At 40.3% G+C, this 24,012-nt stretch overlaps 1 protein-coding gene across 5 annotated transcripts in view; it reads left to right on the top strand.

The window, feature by feature from the left end:
- Positions 1-24,012, top strand: part of DAAM2 (dishevelled associated activator of morphogenesis 2) — a 197,659-nt gene that overhangs the window by 92,727 nt on the left and 80,920 nt on the right. For all 5 annotated transcript variants that reach the window (XM_080585368.1, XM_080585365.1, XM_080585364.1 and 2 more), the window contains one exon: positions 4,336-4,425. In XM_080585368.1, coding sequence (XP_080441494.1) covers positions 4,336-4,425 — 90 coding nt within the window. The remainder of the gene's footprint in view (positions 1-4,335; positions 4,426-24,012) is intronic.

Below are 24,012 nucleotides of genomic sequence, written 5' to 3'. Positions count from 1 at the left end.
AACATCAGAAAATATACAAAATCTCATTTCACTCCTGGCAAAATGTGTGTTGCATCCATGCTAGTGAAATTATCGCCTGTAGTGAACAAAACATATCATGTCAGAATTCTGTGCCACGTTGTACTGGAAATGCTATGCATAATTCATTGCACTTTTATGATTTTTAGTAAGTTTTAGTGCAGATTTTGAGTTTATAGTAAATTAGAACTATGTTTCAATTTCACAGGCATTTCTGATGGTTTGAAAAAAGTTCTCACTCCAAACCAGATGAGTGCTAGGCATTTCTATATTTCTTCTGGAAAGGGAATTCCAAGTGTATTTCTGTTTACATAATGTAAAAACAAGCAAACAAGCCCTTCTGAAAGTTTATTTACACTTAACTGTGTCCCAACCTCCCATAAATGACTGAATGGCAGAGAGGCAATGTATGTCTTGGTACAGAGTTCTTGGTAGGCATTAAAGGTTCTCCAGAAGAACCACTGTTCTGCATTCCCAGAATATTCCTTTTTCCTCTATGTTATTTCATTTCACATCACTAAGAAAAGTTCTGCCCAGTCTAGGTGAGAAATGCCTTTCTGTTTAGCTCTTTTGGGACTTTGAGCGATATCATTATCAAGCCGATGGCTACCAAACATCAGATCCAGCTTTCTCACTTTGATAAATGTTCCCAAAAACAAGGGACATAATGTGGTTTTAAATCCCACAAAATACTCTTTTATGTTTCCTGCCCATTCTTCCTTCTCACTCCCTTTCTTTCTCTGTCTCTTATTTCCTTGGTTTGTAGCCATTTTGAATGGAGGCCATCTTCCCTTTTGGCCCAAGAACTGGGCTGGAAATACTCGAACCTTAAATCCAGCTCCAGTACATGTTAAATGTTTTATCATTGAAATTTAATCTCTCAGTAAAAAATGCCCACATGAAAGTGAAATTAACTGAATGCATCCCTCTCTCAGTAAATAAAATAAAATAAAATAGGAAATTAATAAAGGAGAGAAATGCAAGGTGTATTAACTGGAGGTACTTTACATCTCCCTCAGAACAGCCTGGCAAATGTCTTTTTAATCTGTATTTCATGAGAACACTTGCAACATCAAGTATTTTAAGAGCCAGGAGGCTGAGATCCATTGTGCAGGGTCATGCTGGCATGGATTGCTGGAACCGAGCCCTCCATCCAAGGCATGGCAGAAGAGCTGCTACGTCTCTACTGGGAAATGGGCACGGGCAGTAGAGGAGGGCGTTTTCACCCCTTTGTTCTGACAAACCCTATTTTCTTGCCCTTCACGCTTGTTTCCTGGACGTTAGGTCACATCGGCTTCCTTAACCTGGCTCCAGCCCCAGGCGTGATGACTCCATTCAGAGTCTGTAGTTCTCCACTCTCCTGCCAATCTTTGCAGTTCCTTTCTTCTTCAATCGCTGCTTGCTGTCACTGAGCTAAGTCTTCGGCCTTGAAATTCTACATTTTGACAGGTTTGTCTTTGTAGTCATGTCAGAAGCAAATTCATGAAGCACATTACCTTTCAGAAATATATTCAGCTCTTTCTGTAGCTACTCCTGCTTCCCTTGAAAGCAACAAGTTTCTTTACACGCTGTCTGTTCGGATCCCATGTCCAAATAGGAAAATGCTCCATCTGATGAAGGATCTTTCTCAGCTAGGTCGTTGTTGCCAGTGCAGTCACGGGGGTCTTCTGTTCTTCCTGCTGCAGAAAGGGGCTGCGGATAGGAGAGGAAAGATAATTCGGAGGGTTCCTGAAGGAGGGTTCATATCTTTTGTATTTTGCAAGGTTTTGTGGTTCTTCAGAGGTTGGGATTTGATTTAGGGTGTAGGTAGAGCAGGGCATGTTATGCCTGGAACCTAGAGCAGCTTTCTGTGTTGTTACTGTGCTCCCTGAGCTAATGTGATGACTTCTCGCACTCTTCTAGCTTCGTTTACCCTCCTGAGTCATGATAAAGTAGGATGCAGACGCCCTTTGTTCTCAATGGATCTTGCATCCCTTCAAGCATCCTTTCTAAACTTATATCCTGAAAAGAATGCTCTCACGATGCAAAATTGCTTAACTAGAAGTCGCATATTCTCACTGCCCCACTGAAGGCTGAGCGTTCTTTATGTGCCTGATACTGCCAGTGTCCGTGGGAATGTCCAGAAGTCGCTAAGTGGCAGCATCCTGCCCTCCGGGTGCGTTCAGTCAATAGGAGCGTTCTTTTGATGAAATGATTATCTTGTGCTGGATTGCTTGAGATCATCATTTTTGAGAACAGGCCAGCAGGCTGGTCTGGTGGGCAACGCTGCTGTGAGAACCAAGCAGAATCAGTTAACCTCTCAGCTTGCTGCTGCAGTGGAATTCAGCTTTTTTATTATTATTATTATTATACTAAAAAAAAGGCTAAGATCATTAAGCCGTTCAATAAAACAATCGTAATTTTTCTAAGAACTTAGCTGAGACCAGCCAGCCCTTTTCAGATGTGTATTCTGGCCCCTTTGGTGGTTCTTCCAAACCTGGCATTTCTGATTCCTTGTCTGCCCCTCCTTTCCCTCCCACATGCTTGACCTCCAACAGCATTCCTTCGCTTGTCTTAAGACCTTACATGTCGTTTCACTCTCCCTCTCTCCCCAAGAATGTGATCCTGGCCTGAGCTTTCTAATTGTGTGTAGCAAGGATAAAACTCCTTGCCTCGCTTGGCTGCCCTCTTGTTTGGAAACTCACCCTAAACATTTCCACATGGTTTGTACTTTTTTTTGCACAGCTCAAGTTTTTTTTTTTTTTTTCTTTTTCTCATCTTTTCCTTTAAACTTCTTCTTGTGTTAAAACAAAACAAAACACTCCAGCTTCTTCTACCTTGGGCTGCTGGCACTGACCTTGCCTTGTTACTGTTTGCATTTCTTTTGTACCTTTTTGCAGCTGAAATCTCTATGGGCTTTTAAATCTGTCAGCAGCCGCTACCAGGCTCAGTGTGCAATTTAGCTCACTGTTTTCACAAGTTTCCCAGCCCTGAAAGCTTTCCAAATGAGCCATTGTTGGGCTGAGTTAAAGAGGTATTGTCTGTGCTTGGGTTAGGTTAGTGTGGGTGCCAGAATCTGCATGTGTGGCGTTCTCAGTGCTGCGATGTCATCTAGATAGTGGGCCCCGGACGCTTCCTTCTCCAAATACTTTCAAATTGATAGGAAGAAGGAATCCCTGCCAAAACTGATCCATTGAAACATTACTGGATGCTTGTCTTTTTATTGCTGTAACTCTCACTTAGACATCTTTGTCTGTCCCTGCTCAAACAGGCTGCTTGCTCTGAAAACCATCCCTACTTAGCACCTGAGATGGCCAGCTGGGACTGGGGTCCTGTTCTGGTCTGTGCCGAGTGAGCAGAGAGCAAGTGTCAGTCTCTGCTGGGATGATTTATAGAGCCATGAATAGGAAGAGAGGCTATTGGTATCTACCTGTTACAGGAGAGGAACCGAAGCTGGGGAATTCAGTGGCATATCCAGAGGGAGCTCCTGACAGAGCTGGGAGTCAGTTCCAGATCACAGCATTATTCCTCATTTTGTTAATGTGAGATTGGCTAGGCTCTAACAGGGTGTCTTCTGCTGAACTCATTTCTCTTAGCAGAGACTGAATTTGCTCATCTGTTTAACCGGATGTGAAGTTGTGTGGAGTTAGGTCCTCTGATTCTGAACTGTTGTTTGTATTTTACCAGGGACCGTGTGGTTCAGAGGACAAGCACAAGGGTACTGAAACCTTTTCAGCCTGTAGGTTGCTGATGACATTACTGCCTCTAGACCACAGTCTTGTGACCTTTGTTTAAAAGATATGGTGACTTCACTGTTCTTGTTCTAGATCGTTAGCCCTGGGAAGAAACAAACCACTATTTTTATCTATCAATCTCTGCCCAGAAATAGAAGAAAGTGGCACGTGCCGTAAATCCATAGGTAGTTTTAACTGGAAGACCAAGCTGGTACTGCAGTCCAAAAAAAAAATTGTATTGAATTTTTAGCCTTTCTCCAAGAACCTTAAGGAGTGTCAGTGTTATGTAAGCCAGTACTTTGGGTTCTTAACTTCATCCCTTTCATGTGGTCTTTCCCATCCCTTACTAATCACGAGTAATGGAAGTCTGACATGGCAGTTGTTCAGGCTGCCCGCTTCATACATTCTGCTCTGACAGGAAGAGCTTGCAGTAGCAAGGCAAAAATTATGAAACCAATAGTATTTGGGGTCTTTGGGGGGCACAAAGTCTTCTGCCTTTTGATTGAAGGTTAGTCAATGTACCTGATTCAGATTCCTCTCAATACATTAGAAATCGTCAATGCAGCTGTTGACCATGTTCTTTTTCTTTTTTCACAATCTCCAGGATGAATTGGATCTTACAGACAAGAACAGAGAGGCTATGTTTGCACTCCCTCCAGAGAAGAAATGGCAGATTTACTGCAGCAAAAAGAAGGTATTACCAATGTCCTGACTGAAGTAGCTCTCCAATAAATTCTGTGTGCATGAACATAATTATTGATACATATCTAGATGTGAATTATAAGTTTACCACTATTTTCTCAACAACATAATCGATTTAAGGATTTTTATTGGCATGAATATGGTACAACTTTCTCACAAGTAATGTGTGCATGTGTGAGTTTTGAAGAGTTTTTAATAAGTTAAAATCATATGTTGCCCCATGTTGAAGCTTTTATGTTTCTTATTTGAGCTGGAACAAAAGCTGTAGTGGAAATGCTTTAAGGCATTTTAAAAAACTTTTGTAGATTGCTTAGAATAGAAAATTTATTACTGAGATATGTCAGGATGGCTTCAAATATCTGTAAAGTGCATAATAATGATATCTTAAAACCTAGCTTTAAAATCTTTCAGAGCTAGTAGGAAAGGCTCTGCATTGCGTTGGAAATTGAAGAAGGACTCCCTCTTGTCAATTTCTGTGTGAGGTTTCTCCAGTCAAGGTTTTGGAACCTCTGACAAACCAGTGAGAGGGCCAGAACATCAGAGGCTGGTACCTCACACTGGGTATTTTGTCACTAGAAGAATGATGGCCAAATGAACTGCTGTGAAACTTGTAAAAGAGGAATTTCTGCAGGAGTGGTGGGGTGAACATTTTTTGCTGCTGTAGGAAGGAAACAGGTAATTGGAAGCAAAGATAGCCCTGGTAGCATGTATTCGTTAACAGTAAATGTTAGAAAAATAGGTGGTGAGTTCAATAGTTACATTTCCCAAACATGCAAGTCCTGCTATGAAAGCACTAGTCTTTATGTATACATTTGCATAACAGAAGCTGAAAGAGGAGGTTTAGATTTCTATACTAAAGGTGGGATATTGAAACCCTAATGATGATCCTTCCGAGGTCATTGTGCTTGCTAACTTTCGTGTGTTTTTTTATGACTAAATGAAGGCCTTTGGTATCCAAGACTGCTGGCTTGGCTTCTTTCCTCAGCAAATAATATACACACATAAAATCAGCTTTCTTACCATGTAATTAAATAAAATCTCAGTCAAACCAATCACATGGACACTTTGCATGTATTTTATTTTTGTTTGAGATGCATCGCACAGGGAACTTAATAGTGTCAAATTAGTTACAGTGCCTCTGAGCTAGAAATAATTCAAGAAGTACATAAAAGCAGCCTAGGCTCAGTTGTGCTTGGTGTTCTTCATTCATCTTCCTGCTAGTACATAGAGCTTGCACGTGGAGGGAAGGTGCAGGCTGCTGTGATCAATGTCTGCTTTACATTTTTGCTGGCAGCCTCAGCTGGCTTTTTCAGCTCTGGTGGGAGAGGATCTATTTGTAGTCGTCTTAGAGAAACACACATTCCATCTCCTGGACCAGTCAGCCTTGGCAGGAAGATACAGGCTTTAATGCATTTAATATGTTGGTTGGATTCACTACATTACACTTCTTTTTTTCTTCCCTTAAAGTAGTGGATTTGATATAAGAATCCTGAAGACCTCCAGAGTTAAAGGAGCTGCATACTGGAAAATCTTTATAATGCATTTATAGTGAAACCTCAGTTAGCTGAACTCCAGCTATCCAAAATGATGTGCTAACTGAAACACTATACTGTTGCCAGATGTCTATTCATTACATTGTAGATACTTTCAATTACTTGAAACCTTAACTGTCCAACGTTATTCATTGCTTCCCTTCACAGTCAGTCAGATGATCGGTGCTGACACATCTCTCTCTAGCCTACTACCTAATCCACCTATCATTATTGTTCTACAGTGACAGAAAAGCATGTTGCAGCCTTCCCTGAAGTGTTCATAATCTGATTTTAGCCACAAAGGGCCTGATTTCTCACTTGACAGAGCTCTGTCAGCCATACAGGACTACCCCCCAACGAGCTCTGTCTTGCTGATGCTGAGTTCTCTGTTTTCTGGGAAGTGAGGGCTCTGCATCCACCATGAGGAAAAGCTCTGTAACATGGCAAGTGAAAATGCTGTGAACTAGAAGGTCAAGAAGTACAAGTTGAGGAAACTGTTCATTCATTAATCTCAGATACCTTTTCTAGTCCAAAAAATAATGGAAGGTCAGAGCTTCCTAATCTGCTCCAGTGGTGGCAAGATTAGTCAGCAGCCTGAAGTAAACAAATGTCACCTGCAGAAATGAAGAGCACTCCTTATTGTAGGCACACTGTCCATTTTTCTTGGCAGTTAGACTTCAGTTATAGTTTTCACAGCACTTGTTCCCACTGTGCTAGCAGAAAGTCATTATTGTATCAAAAGGTTCATTCCACCTGTTTCTGATACCAGATCTTTCTAAAGAAATGAAGACAGATGTGTCAGTCCATTTAAACTTATATGCTATGGGCACAGCTTGCCAGTCAAAGTTCCTGCATAATCAAAGGAGACCCAGTTCTGGATGGGAGTTTTGTGATAGTGGGTGATATCTACAATGGAGTGCTCTCATTGCATCATACAGCCATGCTTGCTTTGGGCACTGCTGGTCATTCTAGGTTTGCACCTGAAACCTCCAGTAGTAAAACCATAATAAAGGAATAAAGATCGCTCTGTTGGAAAATGGTAACATGTTCTCAGTCTCAGCCATTCCTCTACCTTGCCTTTAATCTGTATAGACTGGATAGTGAGAGATACAGTTGTCCATTTGCATCAGAACAACCATTAATCAGTCCCCTTTTGGCACCCTGACACTACCCAAAACGCCACTCCTACGTGTTCGGATTGCCTCTGTCTCTGCAGTATGATCTTCCCCTGATGCCGTACAGTTATAAGTAGAGCCATATGGAGACAGAATGCAAATGATGGCATCCTCCCCCACTTCAGGTACTTTTATTCTAGTTTTGTTTAGGATGATCTTCATGACTTGCCACAGCTGAAATTTAGGCTTATATAAAAGTTAAAATTCACTTCTGTAATTCCTTCCTTTAAAATCTTTTCTAGATCTCCTGTTGTATGTTTTGCAGGAATTAGATCAAGTACTAGACCATGTTTTCAGATGTATTTGAAAAAGGTAAAATTTCTGATGCCAACATTTAGAAAAATACAGTTATTTAGTACTGTTTTACCTGGAGCTGGTACTAAGGGACTTAGTCTAGTTAAATACTGACCAACTAATGATATGGAAAGAAAAAGTTGCCAGATCAATTATTTCATCTGTAAATCAGTTCATATTGGGATTCCATAAAGGATACAAAACTCACATATTGAACTGCTTTGACACGTTGCTTTGGATGCAGCCTGCATTTCTAAGAACGAGGCCTCAGTGTGCAGGCAACAGCTTGTTACCTCCTGTACTATCCTACAAGCTCTTAGACTTTTTACTGTTGGATAGCAAGTCAAGTCGTTTTCTTTTTATGGCCTTTGCCTGCCTCCAGAGGCTAATCTGTAAACCTTCAGATGAGCAGATTTCAGTAGGAAGAAAACATATTTTGCTGAGTTAAGCAACTTTTTTTGTTGTTGTTGCTTTTAACTTCCATGTTTCTTGGAGGAAAATTTGGTAGCAAATCTCTTTCCAAAGTAGAGTCAAACTGGGCGAACTATACCATACAGCTTCCCTCCAAACAAACAAACAAACAAAGCCAACTAAAAGCTCAGTCCTAATAACTGAGTGTGTTGAACTTTCCTAGATACATTGGGATTATTTTTACTTTTTTGATTTTAGTTGTACTGGACAGTAACTGTATTGAGTTGATTGTGCAGCACCTGTTCGAGTAACATCATTCAAAGTCAAGTAGTGAAACAATAGTCACAAAACTGCAACTTTCTGGAAATAAGTAATTGTGGCATCTGAAAAAGTGTACGTGTGTATAATCCTCAAATTGATTGTACTTTTTCTGTTATCAGAAGAAGATCCAGCGAAAAACTTCTCTACAATACCAAAATAGGCTTAAAAAAATTCTGATGGAAAATTATTTAAAATATATGCTGTGCCAGCCAATATGCAGAAAAGAGAAATTTCTTATGAATCCATCACCTGCAATTATTTTTTTTAATGTTTGTCAATTACATTTTTCATCTATGTGATGAATAGGAAAACTAGTAAACTGAATATGAGAATAGGAGTCAGGAACTTGTTTCTAAAAGTCTTTGATCTAAATTGCTGTATAATTTCAAAGAATTTGTCATTACTATGTTTATATATAAATGCAATTCTCTCTATCTGAAAGAAAGAATAGTAAAATAGTAAATCTAGGGAAACCTTGTGGCAGTGTTCTGGCCATGTTGTCCTGTCATGCCTTTTTTCCCTATTATATACACGTGCCTTGGCTGCACGCCACATACCCATTTTTTTTATTTTTATTTTTTTAAGAGACATTCTCAGGTATTTTCTGATTAAGCACTGTTCATTATTTTACATTAACTTAGAAGACAGCTAGGTTTAGCATCCTTGGAGGAAGGGATTTTGTAGTGAAGTGTCTCTACTTGGGAGAGCTCGCTGCAAGGAGCAGGAAGAATGGAGCGGAAGGCACTGCTGTGCATTACACCAGCACTAAAGAGCGTAAGTCCTTTGGACTGAGTCTCAGATCAGTACTTAGGCTGTATTCCAGGTTCAGTATCCCAGATGTGCTTCTAAAAAATGTTTACGCTTCTTCCACCAAACAGCAGAAGATAATGCTGCATCACCCGATGTCCAGTTCCGTTTTCCTAACTTGGAGGCTGCATCTAGCCCTACATTGGCTTCAAAATGCTCTTGGGAATCCTAGCCTTAGTCTAACTTTTAGCAATTTTTCTGAAGGCTTTTTATAACATTAGTAGCTCTATTTCACAAACTCCCACTTTGGTCCCATGATGACTGTCTAACATTAATGAAGATAATGTCTACATATCACTTAATTTTCATTGAGAGTTTCTCTGAGCTTTACCCTTGTGGCTTGCGTTGTCAGCAAAATGACACTATAAAAAGTAGAGCTTGATATTGTGCAGCTGGATATAGTGTAAGATACTTCTGTCCTCTACCACCATGCGCAGGCCTGCCTTCAGACTCCTGCAGAGCTCTAAGCAGAATCCCCAGTCCAACACCAGCCTGTGTTACTGCTATGAACCCTGCTTGAAACCCAGCTACAGTTCCAGCTTCCAGAGAATGCATTTCACCCTCTACGTAGGATGCATGCTCATGTTAAAACTATAAATATGAAAAACAACTTATATACATAATATCAATTCATATACATACACACATATATATACATACATGTGTATATATATATGCGTATAACAAAATTTGTTGGAGGAATCTAAGCTGCTTTTGCAGCTTTTGGTATAAATTAACTTAGCCTAGCAGGGATGAAGTGGAAGAGGGATACAGGTATAAAAGATAGAGTCCTCCTTGATTTGGTGGGAAGCTTTCTGAGCTGAATGCAAATTTCTGTACCTGATGTTTGTTCTAGTGTTGCTCTGCTCTTTGTTTTTACACTGTAAAGTGTAGTATCAGCTTGGCAAAGACGGAGGGGCAGTTATTTTTCAACTAGACGTGAACTGGTAGGACTTTTCTTCCAAAACCCTGAGATATTTTCTGTGCATTTAAGCTTCATGTGGAGGCTCTAAGGCAGGAGGTTGCATCACATCTGTTGTGTTTAGATAGGAGTTCTGCAATTCTTACTGTAGGAAAGGGAACCTGAAGAAATGTATGTTCTTTATAATGCATGGAGATGGTCAGGGGAAGATAGATATTCCCTGAAGAAGAGAGAGAATGGATCTTCATCTGGTCTCATTTAGTGATATAATATACCAGATGAAGATCACACCATTGTGTTGTCTGAGTGTGGGTTTTTGGTTTTGTATTGTCTGATCTGAGCTATGAAAGCCCTTTGGGGTTCATCCTTTCTGTACGAAGAGTGCCAAGCACGTGGTTGTCTTATAATAAATGAAGTGGGTGGTTTGAAGTTGTATTGTTTTCAATTCTATCTTCTTCCAGTACTTTTCCTCTTTGAAATACTTTTAGAGTCTGTTATTGATTTGGAATATTTAACTGTTTTTGTTATGGATTTATAGCTGTAAGGGGCACTTAATATGTCGCTTATAAGTTCCCTTCTTTAGAGTTGTTATTCCACACACTGTTTCTGGGAGCAGAAGACATGAACACACAAAGTGATTTTCTACAGTATTTGAGAAGCCCTTTGTAAGGAATCTCAGTTTGACAAGACTTGGTTGTCACTTCGTGAGGGTTTTTCTCCGAGCTTTGCGTGAAATGTTTGGGGGGAGAGGGGTGTTGCTCTCTTCTCTTCATCTCGGAAGACAGGAAAAAAATAATAACATGCGCACAGCACACATGATAGGCTAAAACCAGGAGCAACTGGTAGACAGCAGGAGGCTGAAGAAGCTGTGTGGGACTTGAAGAGCTCAGTGCAAGTGCATTGCTCCAAAACAATGAGAATATCTGATGCACGCAGGGCAAAACCTGCTTTATATGTTGGAGCTGGACAATTAGAATTTATTTCAAGTTTTTGGTGCATCAGGTAACTTTTTCTGTTCCTACTGATGCTTTAGAAGTTCATGGCAAGAATTCAGGTCTTCAGTCAACTTTGTGATTGAACTCACTATTCAAACCTTGACAAGGACCTGAATAACTTGATCTAACTTTGCAATTAGCCCTACTTTGTGCAGGTCCTTTCTGCCTGAGGACCCTTCCACCCTAACTTGTTCTGCGATTCTGTGAACCGACCATAAGCCAAACTAGGATAGCAGCAGTATGGCCCTATAAAGAAAGGGGCAACAGTAAGGCCCTGTGCAATCCACTGTTTCCTGTGTTACTGCTATGAGATGAACTCCTTGAAACGGGCTTTAGCAGAAGTTATTTGGTCCCCTCCCAGTGCCTGGGATCCATGGTTGCTTTTGGTCTGAGTGACTGTCTGACTTCCTTAACTCAGGAGACTGCTGGTGAAACAGTCTGAAACGTGGAACTTCTCAAATGAATTCTCTGAAAATAGCCTTGCTTTCTGTTAGCCTATGGCTCAGTGGAAATCTCGTAATGCTGGTAAGTCGCAGTGGGAGGATGTTGCCCTTTGCAAACCGCAGCATTCTTTCAGCTGGATGTCTGGAAAATGCCAGCAGTTGTGGAGTTAACTTGCTTTTTTCCCACCAGCATCTGTTCCTTTTTCTGTTAACAGAATGACTTCATGCTCAGATGTTTGGGATGATTTGTTAGCTTGGTACTGACATCGGGTGATTTCAGTATCCTTAGTATAGGTATTGAAGATGTGCACAAGGCTTCAGAAATTACTCTGTAAAAGAATGCATGTAGGCTTTAGAGCAGAAAATTCAGAAACTATGACAACCACCAAACAAGATGGGAACCAACAAAATGCACTGAGTGTCACTAATGCAGCAATTACACGTATTTTCTGATTAGTACTGTACTTAGATCTTTTCAGTCTGAAGGAGCTGTTTGATTGATGGCACTTCCTAATGTGTATTGTAGGCTGAAATAGTAGCTCCCAGATTTGGGCAACATTGTTAGAAGAACGTAAAATAAACCTTAGAACAGTATTTCCTTTTACATCATTTTATGCAGAGTAGGTGTTTCGTCTGCAAGAATAAAACTTGAAATTCCTATAAGACACCGTTTCATTTTCATATACTTCCACACAATGAATTTGTTTTTTTTTCTCATCTCACATCAGTATGTTGATGTTGACCCCATTGCTCCTTGTGTGGATCAGCATACCTGAGAAGAAAATTTGGCCATTGGTTGTGGGTTGTTTTAATTATATTTTTATTTCTTTTTCCACATTGTTATTTTCCCTTTTATAAGTACTCCCGAGAGGTTACTTTGAGAAACAATATAGTAGATGTAATGAATAGAGGCACTTCTCTTAAAAAAAAAATGGTTTTAGCCCAGATTTACTCTTGTAGCAGTTTAAAGAATGAATTTGGTGTTGAGGAAAAAATGCTTACACAGTTCAGCTGATATACTATTAGTACAGTATAGAATCATGGTACCTGAAAAACCACATTGTAGCAGACATAAGAGGAGATTTTTCCAAACGATTTTTACTTGGTTTATGTTTTCCATGCTGCAGTGCTAACAGTTACAGACTCATTTATTTATTCTAGTATGAGAGGTTATTTTGGGTCAGGGCCTTGAAATTATATATTTATTTACGTATAATCAAAAAGTCTTCTCTTCCCCACCCCCCCATGGGAACAGCATGGAATATTTTTAGTTTCTTCCTCCCTCTGCCTCTCTCTCCGACAATAAAAGTTAGTTGTTGCTTAGAAAACGCCTTTGCAGGTCTTTGGTTCAGACTGCTGAAGACATAAACTCCATAAATTTCCTGTGGTATTTGCTATAGATACTCCAAGCATGTAGAATAATTTGAGTGCCCATCTTCCAGATTCTTCATTTTTCAGGTGTGTTACTAGTTCTTCCATTGAAGTTAGCACTCAAAAATCTGGCCAAAAATAGTTCCGAGTTTATACAGTGATAGCTGGAAAATTGTCATCATAGTGCCTAAAGCTGTGTTTTGCATTAGGCTTGCATTTTGTGGGAAATTGGGCGAGCTCAGTGGGAGCAAATTTGACCCTATCATGGAAAAAAAAAAAAAGAACAACCATCCAAAACATTTACCCAGCTGTCATCCTTCTAAGATGGTGTAATTTGCTGTACTTAAAAACAAAAATACTGGTGAGCAATCCGATTTTGCTGTGTGGGAAGTACATGTAAAAGCTGATTGTGTGATTTAGGTGCTGCCCCTGTATTCTGTCCTGTCCTCGTCTGTCCTCTTTTGAAAGTTCTGGGTCTCCACAATCCAAGTTTGAGTTGATCCTGCTGATGGTATGCAATAGCAATAATACATGCTCTGTGCAATGTAGTTCTCACCATCCTGACTAGTCTCAGGTGGATAAGCAAGAGCAAAGAATATGTAAATAACGAGTATGTGTCTCTGGTATGTGAGAAGCAGATTTGGCACAGACCAGGGCTCATTTTTCTCTGCATTCTGCATTTCACTGAACACTCACCAGTCCTTCAAAAGCCAGCGAATACTGAACAAGAAGAGTTGCTGAATTTCCTATTGTTTCAGTGACAAGTTTATAAACAGGCACAATGAAGAGTTGTTGCCAGGATCCACTGACAACCATGTTTTCATTACAGTCAGATATGTCAGTTTCAGCTATGCACCCGAATCAAGGTGAAAATCACATCATCTTCCCTGATATCCGGTCACCTGTTGAAAGGCATCTGGGATCCCAAAGGTTTTACAGATAAAATAGGTGAGAGAAATGAAGGTTGGGAGACAAGATATAGTTTTATTCAAGTTTATGGAAAGGGGAGAGACCCAGCACCTAAATGATAAACTCAAATATTTGATTAGCAATTTAAAAACCATTGGTCCCCCAGTCTCTGTTTATTCCATTTGTTCACCTGTCCAACAGCTCTTAACTCTCCTGGTTTTTCAAATACTCACTGAGTTTAAAGGAGGGAAACAAATAGAAAATATGTGGCTACTCTCACCATCCAACTTTGTCATCCCTCTTTGTAGAAGCAGAAGTGAACTAAAGCAAGAAGTGGTGCCACTGGAAGTGCAACGGACATGTTGTCCACATTGCCCACGTTGTTAAGACAGTGAAGAAAAACCTTTTAGAGTTTGGCATTAACTAATTCTGTATGCTCCCAGAGAGATTTGTCCTAGGTAGCTGTGCCGACTCTAGGTAGTTGCGTCCTAGGTTGTTCCTTGTGCCTTTGGGCACGGCTAGTGACCTTTCATTGCCTTCATCAAGCAACAAACAGGGTGACTGCTATGAATGGTAGGTGACTTTTCATTTTATTTAGAGAAGATTGTAAGTGGTTGCTTGCTGGAGGTAAACAGAGCAGGACAAAAAGATAAACTTTGAGCACAGGCATGTGGCAGGTTCGGTTATGCAGGCTAGGCTTGGTCTGTGGCTTTTCACTGTTGGCAAAAGAATGGCGGGAGGAGGAGGAGGAACGGAAGTGAGGAAGGAGAACTAAAACGGGAGTTTTTCCTCGCAGCCCAAATGAAATAAGTACCAGCAGGGTATAGTTGAAGCAGTGCTCTTGGAAAGGGAGCAAGGTAAGCTAAAAGCAGCAAGCCAGCTGTGGGGTAAGAAAGTCCCTTTCTGTGTTCACGGTAGGAATTCCATTATGAGAAGGCTGTAAGATTGTACAATGAGATGGTCAATGCTAGAATGGAAATGATTTCACAATGTTTTTACATAGCACAGAGTCAAAAGAGTAGTAGGGACTACTCTGCTTTGAGCTTGAATGTTAGTGAAACTGTAGAGTATGTCCCACTCATGTTGCTTCTTGGAAGCTGTTGGGATAGAGGCAGGTTGTTGGCTTCACCTGCCACAGGAATTACCGCAGGATCTTGACCCTGACCTCAAGCTCACCACAGGTTTGCAGGGACAGAGCTGTGATCCAGGAGGACAATCTCAGTCCCAGGTCACATGCCTGAAGAGCAGGCTGTGTCATGAGAGATGTGTTTTGCCTTCTCTTGAAGACCCTCTGTGTAAAATGAACCTGAATTGACTTCTAACTAGTAGGGTGCTTCACAGTGGACATTTTCCTTTGTCTCCAAAAAGAAGATGAAATGGAGTGAGGGAAGGTTGTCTCCTAAGAGCTCCTTCACTGAATTTGCAGAGAACTCATGAATTGCTTCATTTGGCAGCTCATTATTTAAACTATACACTTACCAACTGCAAAATATCAGTTGATTGGGGCTGGTGGAAAGTAGAGCAATAAGAAGTTTTAAACATGAACACGGAGTTCAATTAATAGGAAAGAATGACTGTAGGTAGCAAAATAGTCAGGAAAATATGTTCAATGGGAGAACAGTTTTCCATGAGAAAGCTGAAACTTTCACTAGGGAGCAACATGTAATACTGGTAGGCTTCAATTTGGCAAGTAAGCTTTATCCTGAGGGTGTAAGGAGTTGCATAATTCAGTGTGGCATCAGCTGTAATTTCAGTAGATCTGTAAATATAGGCAGAATCTCTCCTCTTGGTCACTGCACTATATGCATAAATCAGTGCCTGTTAATGGGGGATCCACATCCTACAGTAGTGTTAAATGTGTTTGCCCAAGGACAAGCACACTTGAGTGATGTATAAATAACAAGGGGGAGCTGATGCAGTCAGCCCTGGCAGCAATTTTACATGTCTGCGTTGATGAGAATGATTAAAAAAACAACAGAAGAGGAAAGAGAATTAAACATAAGGACATTCTTAAAACTTAAAATGTACTGTGCAATCTCACTATCATTTAAAGTTCCTTAAAATGGGTTTCCGTCCAGTAATCTACAGAAGTCTTGTGCTAGGCACAGTTATTGTAAAACTTAATTTTGTTGTAAAAACTTCAATTATACAGTTTATTTAGATCAGTGATTGAGATTTCTGATCTCTCTCAGTTTCAGAAAAAAAATAGCCCTTATCTTCAGCTCATTAAAGTGCACCAGCAACCTTTCCCCCTGACAAGTAGGGCAATCCAGTCCGTTTTCAGTAAGAAACTGTGTTTCTGTGTGTGTGTCTATGCAAAGGATCTGGAATATTTTCTGGAATATAAGAAATAAAATCATGGTCTTCATCTCTATTAGACTGATACTAATTAGAACTAATTATTTTGAAGTGGTTTTGAGTGTTAGATGAGGTTGGAAATGGCACATTATGTGTGTACAATGTGGAACCTCTGCTGTGTCTGTGAGTGTTTGGGAAGCAAAAATGGTGATGGATGGTATAAGCAGTTCAGAAAGAGCATGGATTTAACTTTATTGGAAAATGTTCAGCCTGTGGTAGGGCAAACCGTCTTTCATAAATGATTGATAGTCCATTTTAATTTTTAAAGACTGGTGAACTTGAGCAGCATTGAAACTTCTTTCAGTATTATGAAAAGATTTATAAGAAGGAATCTTCATTCTTCAAAAACTGGATCCCTTTTTCTCTTCTATGCTTTTAGATTCTATTGTATTTTGCGGCAGTGAGTTCCACAATTGGTTTGGCAGTATAAGGCATTTTCTAATATGAATAATAATATGAAGCCTTTGATTCTTCCCTTGAAAGACTAGTTAGTAACCAGCACCAGAGGTCATTGTCAGGCCAGTCAAGTTGCTGGCAGCAGGGCAAAGATCAGGCTAAATAAAGGAAATAACAAAAACAGAAAAAAACCTATGCTCTGTTAGGTAGAATATTCCTGTGTCGTAATCCAGTGAACTGGAAGCATGTGTGGCTATTCCTGACCTTTATAAGAGGCCATTAGAACTCCTCAGTTACTTGCTCCAGCTGGTAATTAATGAGTATTCCATTTTAATAAGTTATACAGTAGATTGCTTTTGTGGCAGAAGGATTATTATCTGCACATCGATAACTTAATTCCAGGGAGAGAAGTAATGTTTGTTTTTCTCACTCTGGATAAATTGTGCTTAAAGAACTTGGGTATAACTCCCTCCTTCCCCCAAACCCTGAGAATATTTGTGTAAATGCTAGTCATGGCGTCTGAGAAATGGAGCAGTGACCACATCTGTCTACTGAATGGCTCGGTCCTACGGTCTGTCCTGTTTCAAAATTAGCATCTCCTGGGACATGGCTGGCTTTTTGGACGCGTAAACTGTCTGAAAAGCTTGGAAGTATTTTAGCTCCACTTCTGAATTAGTATTTCATGCCACAGCAGATCAAACACATTTTTTGTCTTTTAATGAAAGTGCTTTTTATTTATGCAACTTTGGCTGTTCTGAACTGAGACAGATGTTAATGGATGGACAGTGTGTTAATGAACAGGTAAATGTTTCTTTGAAAGCTGTACTTCTCCTTAAAGTGAACTTCAAGAAAAGGCAGTAAGTCAGTCATGGAAAAAAGGGAGAATGGTGATTTGGATGAGAGTGCAGGATGTACGACTTCAGTGTCGATTGATTCTTGGCTGTGCTACAGATTTCCTGTGTGACTGCGAACTCTGTAATTGTCTGCATCCCATTTTCCCTCTTTCTGCTGATCTCACTGAAAGGGAGACTGAAAAACCTAATGCATGAATTTCTTTAAAGACCTTTGACAGTGTGGAGTGCAAGGTGTTACAGGATTGTATTGTATTCAGCATTAATAGCAGATGTTGCAATAAGTTGAGTCATTTTAAAAAGCATCTGAAGGGAGCAGAGTAGCACTTTTGGGAAATGAAACACAAGTGATAGCCATTCTCCACCCCCAAAACAATCAAATACCCAACCTAGTTAATAGTGGCCAGAATATTCATGTGGAGAGCAAGGTTCACGTACTTCACGTTGAAAGACGCAAAACATGAACATGAGACTGAATCCTGCACATCTCAAACAAACACTTTACCAGCTAAGCTGTTGTTCTGGAGAGTGTGGGAGGGCTTCATCCAGAAGCAGAGAATTTTTCCACGGCAAAGCTTTCACATCAGTTGATGTAAGTCACATTAGAAGTTAAAGTTTCAATGAACTGGAATTTAAAAAAAATAAAAAATCACTGCAAAATCCCCACTTATTCGTAACCAAGATCCGAATTTCCATTGCCTTTTAATAAGAATTATGAAAAAAAAAAAAGCTACAGGGACTTAGTAATTATGACAAACAAATAACATATTTCAGTTTTTCTTAAAAGATAATAGTTTCTTATGTTGACTTATATTCCATGATTTATATCTTCTGAACTGTATGTGATGATGCTGACCCGATGGTCTTTGTAGGTCCCTCCCAACTACTCTACTCTACTCTACTCTACTCTTTACACCACATAACCTATTTTTCAGTTCCATGAGGTACTAGAATGGTGCATGCAGGCTGCTGAGAGGAAGAACTGCATTAACCTTAATGTGGGTTCTGCAGGAAAATTCAATTCTTTGTGACCCAAGTATAAATTTAGGCATAAAGTCTCTGGACAGAATATAGTGTACAAGCTGGAACAGGAATTTATATTACAGTAGCCTCATTTCATATTCTTCATCTGTGCTTGCATGCTGTTTTCACTGATGTAGAGAGGAACTCAATGATAATATCATGGTTCCTTGCCAGCAACGGGTTTTAAACTTCCATTTATCAGCATCAGATACATGGCTTTTTCCCGTTTTGTTCTCAACAGTGCAAAGCAGTAAGGTCAGCTGCTTGCAGCTCTGAAGAGATGGTTTTGAGGAGAAAATCATGTTTCCAGTGAATAGATATCATCCCTATGATAATCATAACCCATGATTATCATATGACATCCATTACATGTAGTGTATGTCTTGATGCAACTGTTCCAGGAGGAAGTGTTATTTCAGTTTGTATGTTAGAAAGCTTCATGAATCCTCAGCCCTGGCAATTTCCCACAGGATTGTGTGTACAGGTAGTAGCAAAGTCCGTGCAGTGGTTGGACACCCAGGGATGCCAAGCACCCCCTCGTCCCATGGAGCTGGGATTCGTCAACATTGCATAAAAACAACCTAATATGGTGGAAACAGGAGAATTCTGGATTCAGTGTCAGATCGATGCCTGTTCCTAGCTCTGCTAGTGATTTCCTGGATGAGTTTTAATTGTCATGTCACTCTCTGCTTTCCTCCATCTGCAGGAAGGAAGCCTTGTACTGCTGCTAATTTTATGGATGTATTTCTTAATGCCTACACGTGGTCAGATTTTCAGGAAATGCTGTAGAGGACTGCTTGACATTGTTTGGGGTCCTTTTGGTGCAGTGTGAAATACCAATGCATCTTCACTGGAAACTGAAACCTGGCGCTTGCACCAGAAGAGCATCAGTGCAGGCAGTTTTGTTCAGACTTTCCCTGTGTTGTTTTTTAAAAGACTCAAAACATCTTGAAAGAAGCACTCATCATATATGCAGTGGCTTTCATTTTCATGATCCACTAATACAAAATATTTGGCATTTGCACATGGCTTCTGCAGTTCTAGTATTTGGTACTTCTAGATTATGTCTGTTATGATGGCAGTCTTTGTATTGCAAGTGCTTGTTCTGCTGATATGGCAGTCACTAAAGGTTTCTGCTCCCTAGAGAACAGCTTGCCCAATGCATCCAGTCTCCCAGGATTCTCAAAAAGATTTTCAGGATAAGCTTAGCTGTGCAGACAATACTTTGTTGTATTTTGTTTCATTTTGATTGGTTCAGATGGTCCAAATACTTGCCCTACTCCATTAAATCCTATTTTGGATGAAGTCAAAAGTTCCACTTTCCACCAAGGTATGGAGCCTGTCCAAATTAGTGTCAAAGCCTTTATAATACCTTGGCTATATTACAGGCTTGTATCATATCAGGGTCCTGTTTTCATAGCAGTTACATAGTTGTTACTCCAGTGAAGAATGATATGGCCCCTTATAAAGTCCACAAGCTGACGTCTGTTTTTTAATGTAATATTTACATTATTCAAGGAGCTAAAAGAAGGCTTTGCTTTAATAGATTCCTTCAGCTGATGTTTTCCCTTACACAGATGGGTTATTGTTTCCAGCTCTTGATGCCTATGTGGCTTTGTATGTTGGGACCTCTTCTTTTTTTTTTTTTTTCTTCTTTTTCTGAGTCTCCTGGAACAAGGAAGGGTTATGCCATCATCATCAAGTTGTCTGAATTTTCTGAGATTTTGTTTGAGGATCAAAATCCTGAAGACATTAAGGAAAAAAAAAAACACCAAACACAATAAACACCACTCTGTCATTGCTCCCCTCCGCCCCCCCATTCCCCACTTCTTCCTCCCCCAAAACACATCAAATAAACACAAAAATAATTTAAAAAAAAAGAATTGCTGTCCATTTTTGGTTTATCTTGCCTTCTCTGTGAGGAGACATGGTACAACAATTTCTTACCATCAGCAGCACTCATCATAATCTGGGCAATGAAATTTTCTCCAATGGCTCTGATGCTACAGGTGTGAACTGGTATCTTTTGTGAAAATGATGCCCAGGTGGCTGTTATAAATAACACTGTGCCACCTAATGTCTTAAGGGGACTGGATAAAAATCTGTATGTCCAGTGAAAGTATAAGTAGTTTTGTGGTGTTTCATAATGGAAATAGAGTACCAGTTTTAAGTATATAAACACATTTATGCCAGTGAAGCAAAACACACTGACATCTGTAAAATTGTGGTCTGAACAGACAGTATGGGGGGGGCACTAAAATTAGATAGGCTTTTCTGTTCACTATGTTGGATCTGCTTCTGGACCAAAACAACTTTAGAAAGTAAGAACTGCAAAGAGGATTATCTGATCAAAATTTTTAACCTCACCAATATACAGCTTCAGTCTGAGCTTCAGGAAAAAAAAAAAAAAAAAAAAGCTTACACTTACTGTGTTCCACTGAAACCAATTTTATCCTAGTTCTAACTAAAACCAAAAACTATACCATCCTTATGGGCTAAAAGTTCACACCAATTTGTAGTGGATGGAGAATGGTCAAAAGCAGGATTCACCAAGGACCTTATTTCATTTGCCAGTCTAACCAAATATACAGATAAAATTTAAGGGATCAGAGTATTCTCATCTATAGTTCTGTTTGTGAAATTTCTAATGGTTTGGGTGCTGGTAGGAGAGCATCCAGAATTCTGAATATTTTAGTGTATCTTTCCTGATGTTCTTGAGGTCACGTGTCTATACTAGATATGTAGAAAGATTAGTTGTGGCATTCTGGATTTAATATTTTTTCCCCTTTAAATAATACTAGGGAGAAAAGTATTGTAGCTTATTTTCAGACATAATGGATGGATTCAGGAAGTCCTTAATTTGTCTGTATTCGTTTCTTGGAGCTTGGAATGGAGGCACAAGGAGTATAAGGAATGTACGTATTCCCTATTTCAACAATCACAGAATCATTAAGGTTGGAAAAGACCTTCAAGATCATCTGGTCCAACCATCACCCTACAACCAATGTCACCCACTAACCCATGTCCCTAAGCACCAGGTCCAACCTTTCCTTGAACACCCCCGGGGACAATGACTCCACCACTTCCCTGGGCTTCCTGTTCCAATCTTCTTGTTGCTTGTACTCTTCAAAAATTACAGCTGTTATTTGCACTTTTATAATTCTACGCAGAGAGAAAACTTCAGAAGGGCATATGAGCATGCCTTGCACTTCCCATTGGTGGCTTAACCTGGTTCCCTACAGAATGACCTTTACTTCACTACCTCTAGATTAGATCCCCATTTCAATTGTTCTCTTTGGGGTTGATAAGATTATCTTCTAAAAATTATGGTGTATTTACCAATTGCAAGCTTTGATTTATTTTTCCATCAGCAAGGTCCTATTTTGACTTTTGCATGGGAGGTTATAGTCTGCTGAGTGCAAAATGATTGTCAGGTGTGTTACTGCCACTATGTATACTACAGGGAAATCAGGTACTGAAAGGCAGTGTATCAGTAACACGTGGAGTGGCGATTCTAACTGGCTACTGGGAGGGAGTTGTGTATTTCTGTACAGAGCTTGCAGCTGGCAATGACATGGTTGAGAGCCTCTGGGTAAGGATTAAAGGACAAGCAAATAAAGTGGATATTGCTGTGGGAGTCTACGATAGGCCACCTTGCCAGGATGACAACACCAATGACTTACTCTTTAAGGAACTGAGATACCTCTGGATCAGATGCCCTTGTCCTCATGGGTGACTTCAGCTTACCAGACGTTAACTGGGCATACCTCACAGCTGATACAAGCAGGTCCAGGAGATTCCTAAAACACCTTGATGATAACATCTTGATACAGGTACTAAGGGAGCTGACTAGGAAAGGTGCCCTCCTAGGTTTGTTACTTGTAAACAGAGAGAGTCTCATGGGTGAAGTGGCAATTGGTGGCTGTCTTGGTCATAATGACCATGAAGTAGTCAAGTTTAAAATCTTTGGTGATAGGAGGAAAACTGGCACCAAAACTTCAACCATGGATATGGGGAGAGCAGACTTCAGGCTGCTCAGGGAACTAGTTAGTAAGGACCCCTGGAAAACTGCTTTTGAAGGTATTGGGGTTCATCAGTGCTGATCACCTTTTAAGTACCACCTCTTAAGAGCACAGGAACAGGCAATTCCAAAATGTTGGAAGTCAACCAGGTGAGGCAGAAGGTCAGCTTGGCTGAGCAGAGATCTTCTTCTAGAGCTTAGAAAAAGAAAATGTGGAAAGTGTATGGCCACTGGAAGTGCGGTCAGGCAGCATGGGAGTACTAAAAAGATGCTATTATCCATTGTAAGAAGAAAATTCATGCACCCCAAACTCCATTAGAGTTGAAGCTGGCCAGTATTGCGGGGAACAATGTAAAGTGTTTTTTTAAAAAATATGTTAAGAGCAAAAGGAGGACTTGAGATAACATTGGTCCATTACTTGATGAGGATGGTCACCTCACAAATAGGGACATAGACAAAGTAGAGACGTTTAATACTTTCTTCACCTGTCTTCAACACCAGTAATGGACTCTGGGTCCTCCGGAGCCCTGAGTTGGAGGACAATGACTGTGGTAATGATAAACTCCAACCAACCCCAAACTTGTGCAGGATTTGCTGCTCCAGCTGGTTGCATATGGGACCTGATGGGATTTAATCCAGGGTACTGAAAGACCTGTCAGATGCTATTGTGATATCTCTTTCAATTTTTCAACGGTCTTGGGAATCTGGAGAGGTCCTAGCTGACTGGAAGCTGGCAAATGTTGTTCCAATTTTCAAGAAGAGAAAGAAAGAAGACCCTGGTAGTTACAGGCCTGTTGATCTCACTTCAGTGCCTGGTAAAATTATGGAGAAGTTATTGAAAAACACGTGAAAGACAATGCAGTCATTGGTCACAGCCAACATGAGTTCATGAGGGGAAGGTCCTGTTTAATGAACTTAATAACCTTTTGTGACAAGGTCACCCATCTAGTTAACCAAGGGAAGCCAATTGATGTAATCTTTTTGGATTTCAGTAAAGCTTTCGATACTGTTTCTCACAGTATCCTTCTGGACAAAATGTCCAGCACACAGCTAAACAAAAACATAATGTGATGGATGAATATTTGCCTGATGGGTCAGACTTATAGGGTTATAGTAAATGGGGTTACATCAGGCTGGTGGCCAGTCACTAGTGGAGTTCCGCAGGGCTCTGTTTTAGGACCTGTTCTCTTTAATGTTTTCATAAATGACTGGGATGCAGGACTTCAAAGGTATACTAAGTAAGTTTGTGGATGAAGCTAAATTGTGAGGAGCTGTTGAATCCCTCAAGTGCAGAGATGCCTTGCAGAGAGATCTTCGCAAATTAGAGGGTTGGGCAATCACCAACCACTTGAAGTTGAACAAGAGCAAGAGCTGGATTCTGCACCTGGGACAGGGTAATCCTGAATGTATGTACAGACTGGGAGTTGAGACCCTGGAGACCAGCCCCACAGAGAGGGATGTGGGACTTCTGGCTGATGGCAAGTTGAATATAAGTCATCAGTGTGTCCTGGCAGCCAAAAGGCCAGCCATATCTTGGGCTGCATCAGGCACAGCACTGCTAGCCAGTTGAGGGAAGGGATTGTCCTGTTCTGTTCTGCACTGGTGTGGCCCCACCTCGAGCACTGTGTGCAGTTTTGGATGCCACAATAAAAGAAGGACATAGAACTATTAGAGAGTGTCCAAAGGAGGGCTACAAAGATGATGAAGGTTCTAGAGGAGAAGACACATCAGGAGTGGCTGAGGTCCCTTG

This window comes from Anser brachyrhynchus (assembly GCF_964034855.1).
Source record: "Anser brachyrhynchus genome assembly, chromosome: 3".
Classification (NCBI taxonomy): domain Eukaryota; kingdom Metazoa; phylum Chordata; class Aves; order Anseriformes; family Anatidae; genus Anser; species Anser brachyrhynchus.
The sequence above is the reverse complement of the archived record's forward strand: the minus strand, read 5'-3'. Positions and strand labels throughout refer to the sequence as shown.